Below are 21,458 nucleotides of genomic sequence, written 5' to 3' on the forward strand. Positions count from 1 at the left end.
ATTGTTGCAAACTTGAGACCACATGTCCCTCCTGGAGGCAGCAGCCTCCCCCTCATTGTTGTCCAGTGCCAAGGCCAGGCCCAGATCTTAAAATGCCAACCACCAGTTCCCATGCAAAGCACTGTAGATGCCCACTCTTGCAAGCCAAGGAAAAGACACTAAGTTGGCCAGCTTCCTCCTGCAAGCCTCTGGAGTGTACGCAGCCTTTCCTCTGCGTTTTAATGGAATATGGCGCACAGCAGTGGCCTAAATTTCTGAAAAGCTTACCTACTGCATGCCAGACGGGTCCTTTTCTTAGTGCTTTACGTGGATTCACACATCCCGTCTTCTCAACAGCCTAAAAGGTGGGTGCTGTTCTTATCCCCAGTTTACAGAACAGGAGGCAGAAGTGCCCAAGGTCACGCCTAAAAGAGGGCTTCTCACCAGTCCCACCACTGGACCACAACTCCTTGGCTTCAGACACCAAGCACAACCTTTGTACCTCCCCCAGCTCTGTCTGTCTGTCAAATAAATAAACAAAATCTTTTTTTTTTAAATTTATTTGACAGAGATCACAAGTAGGCAGAGAGGCAGGCAGAGAGAGAGGGGGAAGCAGGCTCCCCGCTGAGCAGAGAGCCCGATGCGGGGCTCCATCCCACAACCCTGAGATCATGACCTGAGCCGAAGGCAGAGGCTTAACGACTGAGCCACCCAGGTGCCCCTAAATAAACAAAATCTTAGAAAAAAGAAAAGTACCCTGGAGACCTGGGATAGAGTCACGCATGTAGGGCTTCTGCTTAGTGGGGAGCCTGCTTCTCCTTCTCCCTTTGCCTCTCTCCCCATTCATCCTCTCTCTTTCTCAAATAAATAAATCTTAAAAAAAAAAAAAAAAAGGAAAGGGAAAAAAGAAGAGGGCTCCTGGCTGGCTCGTCAGTAGAGCACGCAACTCTTTTTTTTTTTTTTTTTTAAAGATTTTATTCATCCACTTGACAGACAGAGATCACAAGTAGGCAGAGAGGCAGAGAGAGAGGAGGAAGCAGGCTCCCCACTGAGCAGAGAGCCTGATGCGGGGCTCGATCCCAGGACTCTGGGATCATGACCTGAGCCGAAGGCAGAGGCTTTAACCCACTGAGCCACCCAGGTGCCCCTAGCACGCAACTCTTGATCTTGAGGTTGTGGGTTTGAGGCCCACGTTGGATGTAGAGATGACTTAAAAATGAAAACTTTTAAAAAGAAGAAAAGTACGCTCTTTTGTATAGGAACAGACTGGGAAAGATATTTGAAAGGTTTCGGGGAAACACCGTTTGTTAACTCTGTGTCTTTACATATGAAAGAGAGAAGCATGGGAAATACAGATGGTTTCTCTGAATTGTTTTCTACTAGTCAGATTCTATTGTAACAAGGACATTAGAACAAATGTCTATTGAAAAGTCTAGAAAGAGTGCTGGATATGATATCTTTTTTTTTTTTTAAGATTTTATTTATTTATTTGACAGAGAGAGAAATCACAAGTAGGCAAAGAGGCAGGCAGAGAGAGAGAGAGAGAGGAAGCAGGCTCCCCCCTGAGCAGAGAGCCCAATGCGGGGCTTGATCCCAAGACCCTGAGATCATGACCTGAGCTGAAGGCAGAGGCTTAACCCACTGAGCCACCCAGGTGCCCCTGGATATGTTATCTTGATCGCAGTGAGTGGTCTTACAGGTAGATGTGTCTGTCGAAACACACCACGTTGTAGACTTGGAGTATTTGCAATTTATTGGACATTCAATTTATATCTCAATAAAACTGTGCAAAAAAGTGTCCTAGACTCTTGTTATTCCAAATGTCTACAGACAGCAGCAGCCCAGGAAGCTTATTAGAAATGCCTCCCTTCTGGGACGCCTGGGTGGCTCAGTTGGTTAAGCAGCTGCCTTCGGCTCAGGTCATGATCCCAGCGTCCTGGGATCGAGTCCCACATCGGGCTCCTTGCTCATCAGGGAGCCTGCTTCTCCCTCTGCCTCTGCCTGCCATTCTGTCTGCCTGTGCTTGCTCTCTCTCCCTCTCTCTCTCTGACAAATAAATAAATAAACTCTTTAAAAAAAAAAAAAAAAAAAAGAAATGCCTCCCTTCTGACTCCCTTCTCAGTTTAACAAGCCACTCAGGTGATTCGCATGCACGGTAAAGTTTGACCTCTTGTTATAGCAAATGTCTGCAACTCACTTCCCATAAAGAGTAGTTAAAGGGAAGTTATATTGCCTAATCTTTTTTAGCTCACTAAGAGCAACTAACTACCTGCAAGATAGTTCTCGATGGCTCTAGTAGGAAGAGGTTTAATTGTTTAGTACAAAGGATATGCTGATTTTTCAAGCCCCCTACAAGTAGAAGCAGTTGTTTCTGCTGGAACTCCTTTCAGAGCTCTCATGTACATAGCTCCTTCCAAGGACTTTGGAGGAGCCCAGCAGTATATTCACCTAGTCCAAAGTTTCTGTAAGCATTTCTAGAGTAAGATGTTTAAGACCACTGTCCCTCTGCGTTCTGACTTCTGTGACTCCTCTGTTTGGTGCTTAAGGAATGGCCAAGAGCGACTTTGGGATCTTGCTAAAGGGACAATAAATCAATTAAGGAATACTTTTTTTTTTAATTAAAGATTTTATTTACTTATTTTGGAGAGAGAGCGAGCGAGCACAGGGGGAGGGAGGAGTTGAGGGGAGAGCTCCAAGTCAACTCAGCACACAGCACTGAGCGCAGAGCCCAACACGGGGCTCCCACAACTCCCAACCCTAGCCTCTGAGATCAGGACCTGAGCTGAAACCGGAAGTTGGATGCTTAACCAACTGCACCACGTAGGCGCCCAGAGTAAGGGACACATTTAACTGGGGTTTAGTGGCAAGCATTTCTGCGCTTTGCGGTCATTTCCGGGTACTGTTAAATCATTGCTGTCCGTGGGTGTAGGAACGCTTTCTGAGGTACACCTGCTGCCCATTATGCCAACTCAGCCCTCCCTGTGTCACAAAGGTGCAGGGCCAGAGGGCAAAAGAGCTCTGTGGTGCTCAGCCCATAAAATACGTGGGTAGTGGTGGGGGAGACAGGATGTGAAAGCAAAGGAGAAACTAGTCCATAGAAAATCCTTGGTGGTTGGCATCAAAAGTCAGTGTGTCTGTCTGTAGGTGAAGTCACTTGTTTTATTCATCCTAATGGATCAGAACCTGTTTTAAGGGAGCAGACCAACCTTGTTCTGAAAACCACTAGGGATCAAGTAAAAGCCATACAGGAAATTGCCACCAAAGCAGCCCCAAAATACCATAGCTCATCTGTGAAAGCAACCTGATACTGGTTTTCCCAAATTTGACAATAATCTTTAAAAAGTACACACTAGGGGCGCCTGGGTGGCTCAGAGGGTTAAGCCTCTGCCTTCCACTCAGGTCATGGTCTCAGGGTCCTGGGATCGAGCCCCGCATCGGGCTCTCTGCTCAGCGGGAAGCCTGCTTTCCCCTCTCTCTCTGCCTGCCTCTCTGCCTGCTTGTAATCTCTCTCTCTCTGTCAAATAAATAAAATCTTAAAAAAAAAAGTACACACTAATAACAATGAGTTGTGAAGCTGAAACATCAGCAATAATAAAATACTTTTGAGCACAATGCTGAAAAGAGCACTGACCTTTCTAATTTTTTTCTTTTAAGATTTTATTTATTTATTTGACAGAGACACAGCAAGAGAGGGAACAGAAGCAGGGGGAGTGGGAGAGGGAAAAACAGGCTCCCCACGGAGCAGGGAACCTGAGGGGTAGGGGGTTGGGGGGATCCCAGGACCCCAGAGATCCTGACCTGAGTTGAAGGTATACACTTAACAACTTGAGCCACCCAGGCACCCCTCTATTTTCTTTATAGAAAAATATCACAAAATGTTGTAGGAAGAGGTGATTAAAAGTATGCAGCCAAAAAGCGTGGGAAAGATTACCATAAATGGTGCCCATAAAGTCTAGACAGGTACATATATGCAATGCTGTCAAGGGCATTTTCTATCTTCTAAATAATAAAATAATTATGTTTCTGGAATTTTGGACACCCTGTAGAAGTGTGTCAGGAAGTTAATGAATGCTTTACAGTTGTGTGTGTGATGCTTGTGGCTTAATTATTTTAATTTTTAAAATATTTTATTTATCTAAGACAGAGAGATCATGAGCAGGGCGAGGGGCTGAGGGAGAAGCAGACTCTTTGCTGAGCAGGGAGCCCAAAGCAGGACTCCATCCTAGAACAACAAAATCATGACCTGAGCCAAATGAGCTACCCAGGCACCCCGCCTGTGACTTTTTTTTTTTAACTTTTCAAAGTGTCATTCGTGATTTCTCATTCTAAGTATATTTATGCACATAATTTGGGGTATTTTTCTTTTTTTAAGATTTTATTTGAGGGGCGCCTGGGTGGCTCAGTGGGTTAAAGATTTTATTTGACAGAGAGAGAGAGATCACAAGTAGGCAGAGAGGCAGGCAGAGAGAGGGGGGAAGCAGGCTCCCCACTGAGCAGAGAGCCCAATGCGGGGCTCAATCCCAGGACCCTGAGGCCATGACCTGAGCCGAAGGCAGAGGCTTTAACCCACTGAGCCACCCAGGTGCCCGGTATTTTTCTTTTTTAAGTAGGCTCCAATGTAGAGGCTTGAACTCAGAACCCTGAGACCGAGACCGAAACTGAGTTCAAGAGTCAAGAGTCGGTAGCTTAACCAACTAAGCCACCAGGTACCCCTGGGGTATTTTTTTCTTACTGGGGTCCCCCAAATTGTACGGTTCCCGCAAAACCAGGGTCTGCTGAATTAAAACAGCCGCAGAGAAGCCAATGATTTCTCTAAAGCCTCGGCTTCCTCCTAAAAACAGTCATTCGCCCCGTATTTCCTCAGCGTTGCCGTGAAGACCGAGTCAAAGTGGGGGGAGGTTCCGGGAAGTCCACGACCCTACACGCGGGAAGAGTCTCGGTCTGGAGCGTAGGTCGCCAGCCCACAGTCACCCCGGCCTGCCCCTCTGCGACCCCCACCCCGAGAGCCCCGCCCTCCGGCGACCCCCAGCCACGCGGGCCCCGCCTCTCCGCGACCCCCAGGCCCTCGGGCCCCGCCCCGACCGCCGCTGGTGGAGGACGCGGGAGGGGAAAAGGGGGAAGAACGACGCTCGAGGGCGGACGCGGGCCGGACAGGCAGGGCCCGCGGGGCTGGGGGTCGCTGAGGGGCGGGGCACGAGCCTCAGCCCCTCTCCCGGAGCCGGAGATCCTTCTCAGCGGCGGAAGTTCCGGCGTCCGTAAGTGGAGGTCAGAGGTCAGCAGGAAGTCGATACGTGGCCGCCGCCTGTCCCCGCCGAGGAGGCGCAGCAGCCGGAGATGGCGGCGGTGCTGAACGCAGAGCGACTCGAGGTCTCCGTTGACGGCCTCACGCTGAGCCCGGACCCGGAGGAGCGGCCCGGCGCAGAGGGCGCCCCGCTGCTGCCGCCACCGCTGCCGCCGCCCTCGCCGCCGGGGGCAGGCCGGGGACCGGGCGCCGCCGGGGAGCAGCCGGAGCTCGGGGAGGCGGCGGCCGGGGGCGCGGCGGAGGAGGCGCGGCGGCTGGAGCAGCGCTGGGGCTTCGGCCTGGAGGAGCTGTACGGCCTGGCGCTGCGCTTCTTCAAAGGTGAGACGGCCCGGCCCCACCCCCGCCTCGGCCGCCCCGGCGAATCCGACCCGGGGCCGTGGCCAGAGAGTGACCGGGCCAGTCCCCGCCTCGCTCGCCCGGGCCGCGGCGACCGGAGCAAGTTCCGTCCTTGGGGGGGTCCCCGAAGTTTGTCACCGGCCGCTGGGTCACACCCTTGAAGGGCCTGGAACCTCAGTGTAGCAGTCCGAGCCCTGCCTCCCGGAGGTTACTGGATGTTATACCCAATTGAGCTTCTCGGGTTTCCATGACCGGGGTGAAGAATGAGCCTTTTCTCTCGCAGAGGATCCCGTTATGAGATGACTTTTTGTATGTTTTTTTTTTTTCTTCTTCTCCTCTTTTTTCCTTTTCTTGTTTCCTATGGTAGACACATCAGACTCCACCGATTTTTTACCCCTTTTCGGGGCAGGAAGAAATCTTCCCACCGGTTCTTTCCAGTCATTCTGCGGAACCGTAAACTCGGGATAGGACTTGCTCACCTGGCAGTTTTGATGTGGTAGAGAGGAGGAGATATTAAGCTAATAGGTTCCCTCTGGCTAATCAGCCTCTAAAGGGAAGGGATGCCCACTATGTTCTAGTAACTTCTAGATGGTTAAATTGTACCTTGGAAACACTGTGCAAGAGTAAATTCTCACTTAAGGCCTAAAAGTACCCTCTTGTTTCTTGCAGAATTAACTGTAAAATGTCTCTTGTCTTAGAGCACGAGTGTGTGTGTGTGTGTGTGTGTTTTAATCGGTGATTCACTGGTGGTCATTCCAGTCACATGATCTTTTCAGTGGGAAAGACTGATGAGAAGCCAGTTAGTTTGATTCTTAGAGATATTTGGATTTTGAGGGGCAGATCTTCGACAGAATGAAACTTTAAAAGTGGTTGCTAGGTTCCGTATACATTCCAGAACAGCGTATTTATGACACCTCGCCCAAAGGGAGTTCCTTTTGGAGTGCAACACATACTTGAGTAACTGAAGTTGTGTAGTGATTGTAGTGATACGTGCAAGTTATTTGTTCTCTCCCTGAATAACTGCAAACTAATGAAAGTCTTTTCTAAATTTTCTAGAACATTCGCTTATTCCACATTCATTGTATTTTTGAATTAAAAAGATTACCCTTGAAATACTCATTGTCATTGGACAGGGAGTTCAGCTTTCCATGCACTGGCCTGCTTGGGGAATTGGTAATAGCTAATGGGGTTTGGATCACTTGACCCTTAGGTCACTGGCTTGAATTTAGTGTTTCCTGTGGTGGTGATACATTACCATTTATATAAAAATCTGGTGTTTCCTATACAATTTGTATAACTACATTTTACTTCAAATTTTTATTCTTGGGACTGACTTTTCCAGTGTTCAGGAAGATTATGTAGTAGCACAAAGGTATCTAAGAATAGAAAAGGACCCACTTTTTATCTTAGCTTTTGCCAAATGACTAACAAAAAAATAAAGGTCGGGGCGCCTGGGTGGCTCAGTGGGTTAAGCCTCTGCCTTCAGCTAAGGTCATGATCTCAGGGTCCTGGGATCGAGCCCCACATCAGGCTCTCTGCTCAGCGGGGAGCCTGCTTCCCTCTCTCTGCCTGCCTCTCTGCCTACTTGTGATCTCTCTTCTCTCTCTGTTAAATAAATAAAATCTTTAAAAAATAAAAAACAAAAAGTATTAAAAAAAAAAGGTCAATTTATCTTCTGAGCCTTATTTGACTTATTCTGAGTCTTATTTGAAAGTGGTAATCTTTTCTTTGAAAGATTAAAACGCTGAATAATGTGCAGTAAATTTAGCATTGCTTTGGGAGTCAGGAGGCCTTGGATTCTATTTACCATGTAAACTCCAAGACCCCTTGCTTTTCTGTTCCAAACTCTGTTTCCGGGGGGGGGGGGGGGTGGGGTGTGTGTGTGTGTGTGTGTGTGTATGTATGTATGTATAAAGCAGCTAGGTTAGATGAAATTTGATGTCTCAGGTTTAGGATTTGGTCTAAAGCTGACATCATTTTAACATGTTTGTTGAGTAAGTAGTAGGAGTCCTTAGGGAATCTGTAATTGGGGGCGGGGGCCTAGTTACCAGTGACCTTAGAGAAAAAAGCTGCATTGATAGATATGGTTCATTTACTTCCTAAGTTAAGCTCTCAAAGCAGTATTCAAATACTTCAAAGGAGAAATAGCAGTGTAGCAATTAAAGCTACCTTTCTGCATGGATCATTACATAGTTGGCCAGGATGAGGCCCTTAGGATAAGAGACGCCTAAGGGTTGAGGGGGGAGTCTAGAAGCAGTAAGAAGAATTATGGGGGGAGTCTAGAAGCAGTAAGAAGAATTATGGAAAGTACGTGAGTCAAGTGTTGCTGACTTTGTTTTAATGTGCAAATTATCCCAGTGCAATACTTGACATATTTATCAGTTTTATAAGGATTTTTAAAAGATCACTGTTTTGTGGTTTTTGTACCAGAATTTCAGCAAGAATCAGAAATGATAATAAATTTTATCTTCCATGGTGGAATAAATATGAATCTTGAGAGCATGGCTTTCCATTGAAAATAACTTAGGGGGCGCCTGGGTGGCTCAGTGGATTAAAGCCTCTGCCTTCGGCTCAGGTCATGATCCCAGGATCCTGGGATCGAGCCCCGCATCGGGCTCTCTGCTTGGCAGGGAGCCTGCTTCCTCCTCTCTCTCTCTCTCTGCCTGCCTCTCTGCCTACTTGTGATCTCTGTCAAATAAAATAAAAAAAAAAAAAAAAAGAAAATAACTTAGATTGGGAATCATGAACCCTGTTTCTCATTCCATCCCTGTCACAGTGGTCACAGGCTAGTGACTGAACCTATTATGTCAACTACCTCTTAATTTTATGCAGGTGAAAGTAAAATAATAGATGAAAATTGGGGTGAAAGTAACTTAGCATTTTTTTTAAGATTTTATTTATTTATTTGAACAGAGAGAGGGAACACAAGCAGGGGGAGCAGGAGAGAGAGAAGCAGGCTTCCCATCAAGCAGGGAGCCCGATGTGGGCCTTGATCCCAGGACCCTGGGATCATGACCTGAGTGGAAGGCAGCCGCTTAATGACTGAGCCACCCAGGCTCCCGGTAAGTTAGCATTCTTACTGTCCAAACTTAAAACATTGTTGGGGTGCCTGGCTGGCTTGGTAGAGCATGTGGCTTTTTTTTTTTTTTTAAATTTTTAAAAACTTTTTTATTTTATATAAATAAATATAACTGATATATATATAAACATAATATATATAATATATATAAATATAAATAAATTTATTTATTTGACAGAGAGATCACAAGTAGGCAGGGAGGCAGGCTCCCTGCTGAGCAGAGGGCCTGATGTGGGGCTCGATTCCAGGACCCTGAGATCATGACCTGAGCCAAAGGCAGAGGCTTTAACCTACTGAGCCACCCAGGCACCCCTTTAATTTTTATTTTTATTTGAGAGAGAGAGTGAGCACACAAGCAGGGGGAGCAGCAGGCAGAGGGAGAGGGAGAAGCAGGCTCCCTGCTGAGCAGGGATTCCCGATTTAGGACTCAATTCCAGGACCCTGGGATCATGACCCCATCGAGGCAGATGCTTAATCCACTGAACCACCCAGGCACCCAAGCATGTGGCTCTTTTTTTTTTTTTTTTTTTTTTTTAAGATTTTATTTATTTACTTGACAGAGAGAGAGATCACAAGTAAGCAGAAAGGCTGGCAGAGAGAGAGAGAGGAGGAAGCAGGCTTCCCGCTGAACAGAGAGCCCGATGTGGGGCTCGATCCCAGGACCCTGGGATCATGACCTGAGCCAAAGGCAGAGGCTTAACCCACTGAGCCACCCAGGCGCCCCAAGCATGTGGCTCTTGATCTTATTCTGGATGAAGTTTCATGTTAGGTTACCACTATATGTATGTTCCTTTTTGCTGTTAAGGAGCTTAGGGTCCAAAAGAGGAGTTAAAGACCCAATGACAGTCACAATACAGTGTGAAGGATGGAAGGGGCAGATGCCATTCCAGAGAGAGGGGTACAGCCAAGAGCCATGAAAGGACAAGGCACGTGTTGGGAAATGGAAAATAGGAAGCAGTGTGATAGAGCTGGAAAGGCATGTTGGTGTCAGATCCACAGAGGGACTTGAATGCCATTGTAAATAGCCTTTTTGTCAGTGACAGTGAAGAACCATTGAAAGTTTTTACAGGGCGGAGCCAACTTGCCAGATTCTAGCTTAGCAGACCTCAGCTGGTGTTCTGAGCTCTTTGGGTAAGTATTGGTTTTTTTGTTTTGTTTTGTTTTGTTTTGTTTTGTTTTAGATTTTTTATTTATTTATTTGACAGAGAGATCATAAGCAGGCAGAGAGGCAGGCAGAGAGAGAGGAGGAAGCAGGCTCCCCGCTGAGCAGAGAGCCAGATGCGGGGCTCGATCCCAGGACCCCGAGATCATGACCCGAGCCGAAGGCAGCGGCTTAACCCACTGAGCCACCCAGGCGCCCCAGTATTGGTTGGTTTTATTGTAGCCTTTACACTTCTTAGATGGAGCTAACCTGAGGAGTGGTATTTTGGTTTTTAGAGCCTTTGGGGGTGAATGTTTCCTGCTCTAATATTTTATTTCCTCATTACATGAAGCTATTAGATGGTTGCATTCATTTAAAATTCCAGAATATTGGGGCACCTGGGTGGTTCAGTGGGTTAAAGCCTCTGCCTTCAGCTCAGGTCATGATCCTAGGGTCCTGGGTTTGAGCCCCGCATTGGGCTCTCTGCTCAGCAGGGAGCCTGCTTCTTTCTCTCTCTGCCTACTTGTGATCTCTGTCTGTCAAATAAATAAATAAAATCTTAAAAAAAAATAAAATTCCAGAGTATTAATTAACCCCAGTTGTTGAGCTGCTGTTCACTGTATGTGAGGTATTGCTTTGAGATAACATCATGTGTAATATACATTACTCCGTGTAATCCTCTACAGACCTTCTAGGGAGGGTGTTGTTCTGGCTTCTTAGTAAGGGAACTTGATGCAGGTCCCTCAGTTATTAGTAAGAGGCAGGGTTGATTCTCAACTTGGATTCCAAAGAGGTCTTCCTGCTACAGGAGACGGCAAGTGAATAGAAACCCCGCTTTTTCTGATGGTGTTCTGAGGGAAATATTTAGAATTACTACCCTGTTGCCTTATTACATTTTGGAACTTTTTATTTATTTTTTATTTTATTTTTTACAAAAGATTTGGGCGCCTGGGTGGCTCAGTTATTGTGCATTTGCCTTTGGCTTGGGTCATAATTCTAGAGTCCTGGGATTGAGTCCCGCATTGGCTCCTCGCTTGGCAGGAAATCTGCTTCTCCCTCTGACCCTCACCGCACTTGTGCTCGCTCTCTCAAATAAATAAAATCTTAAAAAAAAAAAAAAAAGATTTTATTTATTTGAGAGAGTAAGAGAGAGCACAAAGTGGGAGGTGGGGAGAGGGAGAGAGGCAAGCTCCCTGCTTAACAGGGAACCTGATGCGAGGCTCAATCCCGGGACCCTGAGATCATGACCTGAGCTGAAGGCAGATGTTCAACCCACTGAATGACCCAGGCGCCCCCTCATTTTGGAACTTTTTAAATATATTTGCTTGGAAATATTAAGGGCTAATGGAAAGATTCATATCGTTTTTCTACACACGATATTATCGAGTCTCTTTAGAGACCTGGAGGAGCGAAGTGTGAGAGAACCATCTACTCTGAATTCCTACATGATACTATCAGGTTTAAAATTCTGAACTTAATGGGGTGGAAATTGCCTCCAAAGGACTGAAGTAAATGTGCTCATCAAAATATTGACATGCTGAATCCCACTGCTACTAGTACAATATTAGATCTTTTGGGAGGTCCGCATTTAGCTAGTGTAATGATTTTTTTTAACTCTTGTAAATTGAAAATGGATGTGTTAATTCATTGGGGATTGAAAAATGGTGATACTCTAAATGTCTTTCTTTCACTGGAATATATTCCTTCCTATACTATTTGGTGTGGAGTATAAATTCAAACAGGAAAGGAAAAATGTTTTCCCTTTATTAGTTTTCAGAATAATGAATTGTTTCTCTGGTGGCCTTAACAGGTGACAGTTGTTATATTGTCATTAGGTACTCGTGCTTTTAAACATTTATTTTATTTTTTTTAAGCTCTTACCGATGCTCAATACCATCTTTAGCAAGTGGGAGCCTTGTCACATTGGCTCTTAAGTTCCTTTGACATGACTGGTAATTTTTCATAGCTTCCTTGCTATCTGGTATGATAAGATATCCCAGGTTATTCTTACACATTTCCTGCTTCAGCAGGAATCATCAGCCATTTGTCCAAGGAGACATGGTTCCCATTAGTGGGAAACAGCATTTGAAGAGAAGTAATCTGGGTGATGGGAGTGGGTGCTCATTGCTGCTGGATTGGTCATTATTTCTAGGCCTTTTCAGTAGACACATCAAGGGTGTGTGTTGGGGGGGGTGGGTATTTTTGAGCATACGATATATAAAAGCTGCAGTTGAATTTGGAGGAACTTAAGTCTTAGACTCAGGGTCTTTCTGGACTTGATGTGTTTCCAGGAGCAGTTCTGGTGATTATAGTCCTTAGTACACTCACTGTGTTACTGCTTCCAGAGAGGCTGTCAGGTGGACGAGCCGAAGTGGTTGTTTCCTTTTGTCACCTTTAGGCATGCATTTACAGCAACATGGAGGAATGGCCCCATTAAGATTTTTTAAAAACGTAGAGGTGTAAATTATTCTTTGGTAACTTATGGGTAATTAGTGTGTGCCTCCTGGACTTCAGTGGTCTGGCCTCAGATAATTTCTTTTTTTTTTTTTTTCTTTTTTGCCTCAGATAATCTATTTCAAGTTTAACTATTACTATCAACCACCTGTTAAATTTTGAGTTTATTTTTTCCTTCTTTTTCATTATCTTTGCCTTTAGACATAGCGTGTAATACTATAGGAGGACTTCTAGACCCAAGAGATAATTAAATTGTAACTGCTAGGGGCGCCTCGGTGGCTCAGGCTGTTAAGCATCAGACTTGATTTTGGCTCAGGTCCTGATCTTCGGGTCTTCGAGCCCCACGTCTGGCTCTGCCCAGCGTGGAGTCTGCTTGTCCCTCTCCCTCCCCCCACTTGGATGCTTGCTCTCTCACTCTCCTAAAATAAATAAGGAGGATCTTTATAAAAAAAAAAAAAAAAAAGGAAAGAAATTATAGCCACTAAGAATCTCAGGGTGGGGGGTATTAAAAAAAAAAGAATAGTGATACCTTTTAGGCATCTCATTTTTTTATATACGCTAGTTCATATTAAATTTGAGCTGAACTGGAGGTTTCCCATGAAGACCGGATTCAAGAATACATTTATACATGTGTGTCTATATCTCTGTGTGTTTAATATAAGTGATTTTAACATCAGTGGAGGCTTCCTGTTTGTCAAATACATATTCGGAGGAGTACACAGATGATAGGTGTAGAGTGTGATGAACTTTCCCAAAATGTACATACTCTGGTAACCAACCCCCAGAAGGAGATCATGTTTAGAGTAGTTTCCCCCTTATCCGTGCTTTTGCTCTTCCTGGTGGTTAGCTGCAGTCCAGAAGCCGGTGATCGCCTCCTGACCAAATGTCAGAAGATGGGTAGTAGCCTAACACTGGGTCACACATCTGGCGTCCTCACCTCAGGGCGTCTCATCTGTCATGGAAGCATTTTATCATCTGCCGTAATAAGGGTGAGGACAGGACAGTAAGATATCTTGAGAGAGACCACATTCACTTAACTTTTATTACAGAGTATGTTATTGTTTTATTACTCCTGTCTTACTGTGCCTAATTTTATAAATTCAGCTTTATCGTAGATAGATGTAGGAGAAAGCCCACTGGGTATCAGGTTTGGTGCCATCCACAGTTTCAGGCATACACGGTAGGCCTTGGAATGTATCCCTCATGGATGGGGAGGACGACTGTGCTTTTGTCTGTTCGCTACATGAGATCCGTTCTGGCTCAGGATTTAGGAAGTTGAGCTCTGGAGTCAACCCTGTCTAGGGTCCTTTTTCTAGTTCTGCCGCTCAGTTTCTTAAATTCAGTGCCTTCCTTTACTCAAGGGTTGTTGGAAGAGCTACAGGAAATTATATATATAAATTCTTAGCCAAGTGCCTGGCCGTTGGTATTCTGCTTATGTTGTTAAGGAGGAAAGATTACCAGGAATTTATTACAGGGTGTGTGGAATTAATTGGGGGGAGGAGTGAGCTTTTATTAAGCACTTGGTACAAGCTAGGCCAATGTTTTATAGTCGTTGACTCAGAAATACCACATTGTGTTATACTTTCTTACAAGTAATATAAAAATTTATCAATCAAATTTTTCTCATTCCAGCATGGAAGAGATGTGGTTTTAATTTTAATATTTCTAAAAGATGGATTTTACTCGAAGTATATTCTTTGAGTCAGCAGTGTGTTAGGGCCGTGAGAGCAAACAGGTTTGATCTTAGACTGGTTTGGTGGAAATACGGTATCTATGATGAGGGAGGAGAGAGATGGTCTTGCTCTCTCCTCTGCACAGATCAGACAGTCCCTGGATAATGTTTTCAATTTGAGGCATCGTCCTGTGGGGTTAAAGATAAGTGGAGCTGGTCCAGAAGTGGTCTGGGTGCGGGAATTCACATCCGTGCTGGCGACTGCGCGGTTGGCGTCTGCTCCATGCGGGCGCTCCACCAGGACTTTGGAACACGTTTTATCTATCCCTCACAAGAATGGGGAAGGTACCACCATTTTATTGGTACCAAAACTGGGGCTCAGAAAGGTTAAATGAGTAGTCCCGATTGTGTACTTAGCAGTGCAGGGATGTAAATGCAGGTCTTTGGGAGATGCGAGGGAATGAGCTACCGATGCTCAGCCCGGAGTAGAGAACTCAGGGCAAACGTGATGGGTATTTTGTGGCTTTTGAGGTCTTATTGTTTAAGTGTGTTTTACTTAATGCTGAAGACTGGAAATAGATCCTGTGGATGGAAATGTGAGAGGTTAAGTCAGAATAAAGAACTCAAAACCACAGCCATGCAGAAATGTACTAGAATGTTCCCATCCCCTGGACCTGCTCAAGCGTAAGTTAGCAATGGCAAAGTGGTTAGGCTTTGATTCCTTTTTTTTTTTTTTTTTTTTTTTAATTTTCTTTGTATCTGCTGCAAGTTTTTTCTTTGTGGTTACCATGAAGCTTACATAGAATAGTTTATAGCTATATTAGGTTAAACTGGTAACTTCCACGGCATACAGAAACTCTGTGCTTTTCCCCTTCTCCTACTTGAGGTTACTGATGTCGTCATAGGCGTCTTTTTTACACTGTGTGTGCAGTAACAGGTTATTGTAGGCCACGTGGAGATGCAGAGGGGATTCGGGCTTCGGTTGTGCAGTTCAGTCACTGACGGTGAATAGCTTCTCTGACTCGCAGATTGTATGACTTCATTTCCTCAAACACAGATCATAGAAGGGACAATGAAATACTTCCTTACATCCTCTACCTTACTCTCCAGAGAGAAGAGAAAAATACAGTTTCTGTGTAAACTTACTCCAGCAGTTGAGGCGTGAGACTAAAAACCCTTTGTATAATTAATGTCAGGTGAAAGGGACTTAACGTCAGTCTTTCAGAGCTTTGGGCTTGGTAACTGATTATAATACTATTATCAAATTATGCTGCCTTATTAGAACTGTAAAGTTAAGTACTGTTGAATTTAATAAGAACATAATTTAGAAGCCATTTCTATTTTTAGTTGCTTGGAAAAAATGTGTTTTGTGTATTGCCTTAGTTTCCTATTACTGCGGTAACAATCCGCCACAAATTTAGTGGCTTCAGACTGCACATGCTGTCTCACAGTTCTGGAGGTCAAAAGGGGTCCCCCCAGAATTTCATGGTATTAGTCAATTGTTTTCTAGCTTTCAGTATTCATACTCTTAAGATGTCTGTAGTCTTGGGGTGCCTGGGTGGCTTAGTTGTTTAAGCAACTGCCTTTGGCTTGGGTCATGATCTCAGGGTCCTGGGATTGAGCTCTGCACTGGGCTCCCTGCTCAGCGGGACTCCTGCTTCTCCCTTTTCCACTCCCCTTGATTATGTTCTCTTTCTCTATCTCTCTTTCTTGTCAAATAAATAAAGTCTTAAAAAAAAAAAAAAAAAGATGTCTGTAATCTTTCTTATTCCTGGTCCTGTGTATGTCACCTATTTTTCTTCCTAGAAGTTTTTAGAATTTTTTTTTTATCTTATAGTGTTCACTGTCTTTCTGTTTATTTAATTTTTTTGAACAATTATGTTCAAAGTTCAGTAGTCCTTCTAGTCTCTAAACCTGCATCCTTCATTTCTGGGAAATTTTCTTGAATTATTTCATGATCATTTCCCCTCTTTTTTCCTCTCTTCACACTCTGATACTGTTAATATCGGGTATTGGATCTTCTGAATTGAACTTTAATTCTGTTACGTTTTCCATTTTTGTCTTTTTGCTGCCTTTTAGGAGATAGTCTCAACTCTATTTTTCAGCCTATGAAAGGTTTTTAAAAATTTGTTTTTACATTTTTAAATTTGTTTTTACGTTTCCAAGATTTTTTTATTCTCTAAATTGTCTTTCTTCCTGGTGCCTTGTTTTGCTTAATGGCCACATCAGTTTCTGTCTCTGAGGATATTAAATGCAAATTTAGTTTTATGTTTTATTTTAAAATTTTCTTTTAGGGGGGCCTGGGTGGCTCAGTTGGTTGGGTGTCTGACTCTTAGTTTTGGCTCCAGTTACAATCTCAGGTTCATGGAATCCAGCCCTGCATCAGGCTCCACACCCAGCATGGAGTCTGCTTGAGATTCTCTCTCCCTCTGCACCCCCTGCTCTTGCACACACACACACACACACACACACACACACACACACACACACACTGTCTCTCTCTCTCAAATAAATTAAACAAACAAACAAACTCTTTAAAATTTTAGACTTTTTTTCCACGTTGGAAGCTTTCTCAAATGTCAGGTAACATGGGGGTATTCATTCGTATAGAAGGGTAAGGCACTGAGCAGCTGATTGTAACCTAGAGCAGAGACCTTTACGGTAGGGTGAAGAGGCAGAGGTTGCATAGGGGAGCCCTCAAACATCAGTGTGGTTCAAATCTGTAACTGGAGGTTTTTTCTTCCTGCAAATACTCCGGCCTGCTTCCTGGCACGTGGGCTCAGTTGTCTGCATTCAGGAACCAGGCAGGAGAAGGGATTATGGCTGGGAGTTGTTTCCCATTTACTAGGGAAACTTCTGTTTCTCTGTTTGTAGTCCTGCACTTACTCCCAGCCTGGTGTCCTCCCATCTGGAGCATCTGTGATTCAGGTTCTCCAGTAAACATCAGCCCTCTGCTGAAGTTGGGGTGCGGTGGCCATCTGCATGCTTGGGGTTGCCAAACAGTGGGAGGGAGGAGTACCTGTTTCTTAAGAGTTTCAGCCAGCATTCTTGTCTTCATCTAAATGCCAGCTTTTTTTTTTTTTTTTTTAAAGATTTTATTTATTTATTTGACAGAGATCACAAGTAGGCAGAGAGGCAGGCAGAGAGAGGAGGAAGCAGGCTCCCTGCCAAGCAGAGAGCCCGATGCGGCACTCGATCCCAGGACCCTGGGATCATGACCTGAGCTGAAGGCAGAGGCTTTATTTAACCCACTGAGCCACCCACGCATTCCTAAATTCCAGCTTTTGAAGAACCTGCAGCCTTCACTTCCTGAACCTTCCCCGGGGTTCTCTAAATGGCCTTCCATATCCCTTTTCTTTGAGGCCTCTTTGAGGATCAGCGCTGACTGCGTATTTAATCCACCATGTTTAGCTAGAAGTTTATGTTTTCTGTCCTTTTAATTACATTTGATTTACACTTGATCTTAGCCAGAAGACCAAGAAGCGATTAATTACATTTGATTTAAAAAGAATAAAAATACCTAGAAACCATTTGGCTTTTGAGCTTACTACTTCTAGTTCAGAGTCAGCAAACTTTTCCTAAAAGGACCAGATAGTATTTTAGGCTTTAATGGTCACATAGGGTCTGTGTTCATGTTCATTCTTTTTTTGTGTGTTCAGTTTTGCTTTTTGTTGTTGATTTACGCCCTTCAGAAAACATAAAAGTCAGGGATGCCTGGCTGGCTCAATCAGCGGAACGTGCAGCTCCTGATCTTGGGGGTGTGAGTTCAAACATCGGGTGTAGAGGTTACTTAAAAATACAGTCCTTAAGGGTGATTGAGTGGCGCAGTGGGTTAAGCATCGGACTCGATTTCGGCTCATGAGTTAGACCCCCGCATCAGGCTCGACGCCGGGCCTGGTGGAGCCTGCTTAAAATTCTTGTTCTTCCTCTCCCTCTGCTCTTCTTCCCTCTTAAAAAAAAAAAAAAAAGCCATTCTTGCTCACAGATCTTTCAGAAACAGCTGAGGGCAGAGTTGGTCCAGTTTGCTGACCCCTATTAATCTCTCTCCTTTAACCTGGCTTTTATTGGTCTTTGGTTTTATAGAAAATGAACTTTTAAAAAAAAATTGTTGCTGGACTGATGCCAGCAGGCGATCTCAATTCAGTCCATTCAAGTAAGAACGACTTGCTTTGCATCCCTTAGGTGGTAGAACTGGTCACTGTCTGCTTCTCGTTGCTGTGTTTGTACACGTGGGTACCTGAAAAATAGCTCTGCAGTTGCTTTCGAAGCGTAATTTACATTTGTCTTTTTGGTTGCTGTGGAAAGCAGAATTCCAAAATTGAATATAACTGCTTTTTTTTTTTTAAGGTTTTATTTATTTATTTGACAGAAAGATCACAAGTAGGCAGAGAGCCAGGCAGAGAGGAGGATGCAGGCTCCCTGCCTAGCAGAGAGCCCGATGCGGGGCTCGATCCCAGGGCTCTGGGATCATGACCTGAGCCGAAGGCAGAGGCTTTAACCCACTGAGCCACTCAGGTGCCCCTGAATTTAACTTTGTAATCGTTAAACTGCAAGTGCAGGAACCTGGGATGATGCCTATCGCTTTCTGGCAGGACTGAAACAGAACTTTCCTGTAGGAATATGGCCCTGGTTAAAGATTTTTTTTTGAGTTTCAGCATGGCCTTTTCTAATGTAGTTAATGGAATTTATAACTTTCCTGTTAAGCATATTTAATACTCATAGATCCAAAAATGGTTCAGAAGAAAATGCTTCTCATCTAACTCAGAAAACTAAAGAAAACGAATCCTGAGATGTGAACCAGAGCTATCTGAAGAGTAAAATAGATGTAATTTTTTAGCTTATACCTACTGGTGTAGATGGTGAAGGGTTTTCATTTTCTGCGTTTTCTTTTAAGTTGAGAACATCAGCACAGTGTGGGCTGCCCTGTACTGAGGGTAGTGGGGATTATCTGCATACCCTCCTGTGTTTTGTGTGTTCCTCCGGAGAATAATTGATCTGTTAACCTGTCTCAAAGACTGAAAGATACATTGTCTTGACTTTTTTTTTTTTTTTTTAAGATTTTATTTATTTTCATGGGGGTCGGGGGAGAGAGAGCGTGCCCGCCAGCACAAGGCAAGGGCGGAGGGAAAAGCAGACTCCCCGCTGAGCAGGGAGCTGGAACTGGGACTTGATACCAAGACCCTAGGGATCGTGATCTAAGCCGAAGGCAGATGCTCCAATGACTGAGTCCTACAGGCGCCCAACTTGTCTTGACTTTCTATTTTTTTTTTTTTTTTTTATGTAATTTTTTTGACAGAGATAGCCAGAGAGGGAACACAAGCAGGGGGAGTGGGAAAGGGAGAAGCAAGGCTCCCTGCTGAGCAGGGAGCCCGATGGAGGGCTCCATCCCAGAACCCTGGGATCATGACCTGAGCCACCCAGGTGCCCCTTGTCTTGACTTTTTAAAAAATGCTTGTTAAAAGAAAAAATGTGTGTATGTATTTAATATGAAGGTACATACCCGTATTGAAGAAAAATTTGGGAAAATAAAAAAGGAATTAAAAAAATCTGTAATCCAGTCTTTCAGAAGTAACTATTATTGTTAACATTTTGGTGTGTTTCATTTTCTTTGTATTGTTGTGGGTTTTTTGTTTTTGTTTTAGATAAATTTTGTCCCCAACCTGAATAATGATGATTAACTTAAAGATCCAGTAATAGAGTTTAAAGATAATGGAACAGTTTTTAAAACTAACAAGTATGTAAATGATTCTATGGAAATTCCAGTACAATTCCTAAGAATGGATGTACTGTTTCGCTAATTCTTGCAGAAATGGACCTAGAAAGTTAACTTTTTCTTTAGTGAGGTTTGTTGGGCATGGTTTTCACGGTACCAGTGAACCAAGTGTGGTGCTTGGTATTGGGGTTCATGGTGGTAAACAGATTTGACTGCTTGACCAGAACTAACACTTAAAACGTATCACCGCCCCCCTTTTAAAGATTTTATTTATTGGGCGCCTGAGTTGCTCAGTCGTTAAGCATCTCTGCCCTCAGCTCACGTCAGGATCCCGGGGTCCTGGGATCAGCGGACCCCTGTCCCCCGCAACTCAGCGGGAGGCCTGCTTCTCCCTCTTCCACTCCCTGCTTGTGTTCCCTCTCTCGCTGTCTCTCTCTCTCTCTGTGTCAAATAAGTAAATAAAATCTTTTTAAAAATTTATTCATTTATTTATTTGAGAGAGAGTGAATAAGTGAGAGAGAGAGCACTCTGGAATCATGATCTGAGCTGAATGCAGATGCCCAACCTGCTGAGCCACCCAGGCACCCCTAAAGATTTTATTTTTAAGTAATCTCTGCACCCAGTGTGAGGCTCCATCTCAACCCTGAGATCAGGAGTCCATGCTCTGCTGTCTGAGCCAACCAGACACCCCAAAACATACTCATTCCTCTTTTGAAAAATCCGTAATGGATTGGCAGTATATTCTTAATTCCATCAGGCATAAAAAGGGCAGATGTTAAAATGACACTCAGAAATCCTGAAACTCACCCATTGATGAGTCACTTTTTAGGGCTGGAGGTCAGACTAACACCTTGCTGATTAATGAGTACAGTTTCCTTGTTTACTCACCAGACCCCTCTGGGCCCTCCCCCCTCTCCATTAAAATAACTGTGTTGTAGTCATAGGCTAAAAACCTGTTGGTTTCTTTTTCTTTTTCTTATCTGTTGGTTTCAAATCCTCTCCCTGCAGCAAATAAGAATTTGTATGTAGGTGTGAAAATTCCTATATTACATTATATTTACATGATATTACATGACTTAGCAGGAAAGTGTTTGGTCTTCCAGTGAGTGAAGTTTCTGCCTGATTTTATCTTTATTTGCATTTACTTAGGACAAAGCAACTACTTTCACAGAATCTGGGTGTTGTTCCCCCCGCCCAAGGAAAAAAAAAATCCCTAAAATACCAACTGAACAAAGCAGGAAGCTTGTGCCAAGTGCTCTGCCCCTCCTATTTTTCAGGCTCACTACACCTTCATTCTTGAGTCACCAGCGCATAATTTCTTTTTACAAGGCTCCAGATAAAATGATGTCGTTAGAATAGTTCCTTTTTGGTTGTTTTAAAAAAAAACAAAAACTGGGACACCTGGGGGGCTCAGTCAGTGAAGCATCTGCCTTCGGCTTGGGTCATGATCCCAGAGTCCTGGGATGAAGGCCCCACATTGGGATCCTTGCTCAGCTGGGAGCTTTCTTCTCCCTGCCCCACTCCCTCTGCTTGTGTTCCCGCTCTCACTGTGTCTTTTTCTGGCAAATGAATAAATAAAATCTTTTTTATGAGACTGATGCTCTATCTACTGCGCTAACGAGGCACCTAAATAAAATCTTTTTTAAAAAGACTTCTTGTGGGGACGCCTGGGTGGCTCAGTTGGTTAGGCAGCTGCCTTCGGCTCAGGTCATGATCCCAGCGTCCTGGGATCGAGTCCCACATCGGGCTCCTTGCTCGTCAGGGAACCTGCTTCTCCCTCTG

General features: G+C 44.3%; 1 protein-coding gene across 1 annotated transcript in view; it reads left to right on the plus strand.

The window, feature by feature from the left end:
- The first annotated feature begins 5,301 nt into the window (after positions 1 to 5,301).
- LOC111150906 (acyl-CoA binding domain containing 3) overlaps positions 5,302 to 21,458 on the plus strand; it is a 40,767-nt gene continuing 24,610 nt past the window's right edge. The window contains exon 1 of the mRNA XM_022508594.1: positions 5,302 to 5,599. Coding sequence (XP_022364302.1) covers positions 5,314 to 5,599 — 286 coding nt within the window. The 5' untranslated portion in view covers positions 5,302 to 5,313. The remainder of the gene's footprint in view (positions 5,600 to 21,458) is intronic.

This window comes from Enhydra lutris, unplaced genomic scaffold (assembly GCF_002288905.1).
Source record: "Enhydra lutris kenyoni isolate GAN:26980312 unplaced genomic scaffold, ASM228890v2 scaffoldscaffold24, whole genome shotgun sequence".
NCBI classification, from domain to species: Eukaryota; Metazoa; Chordata; class Mammalia; order Carnivora; family Mustelidae; genus Enhydra; species Enhydra lutris.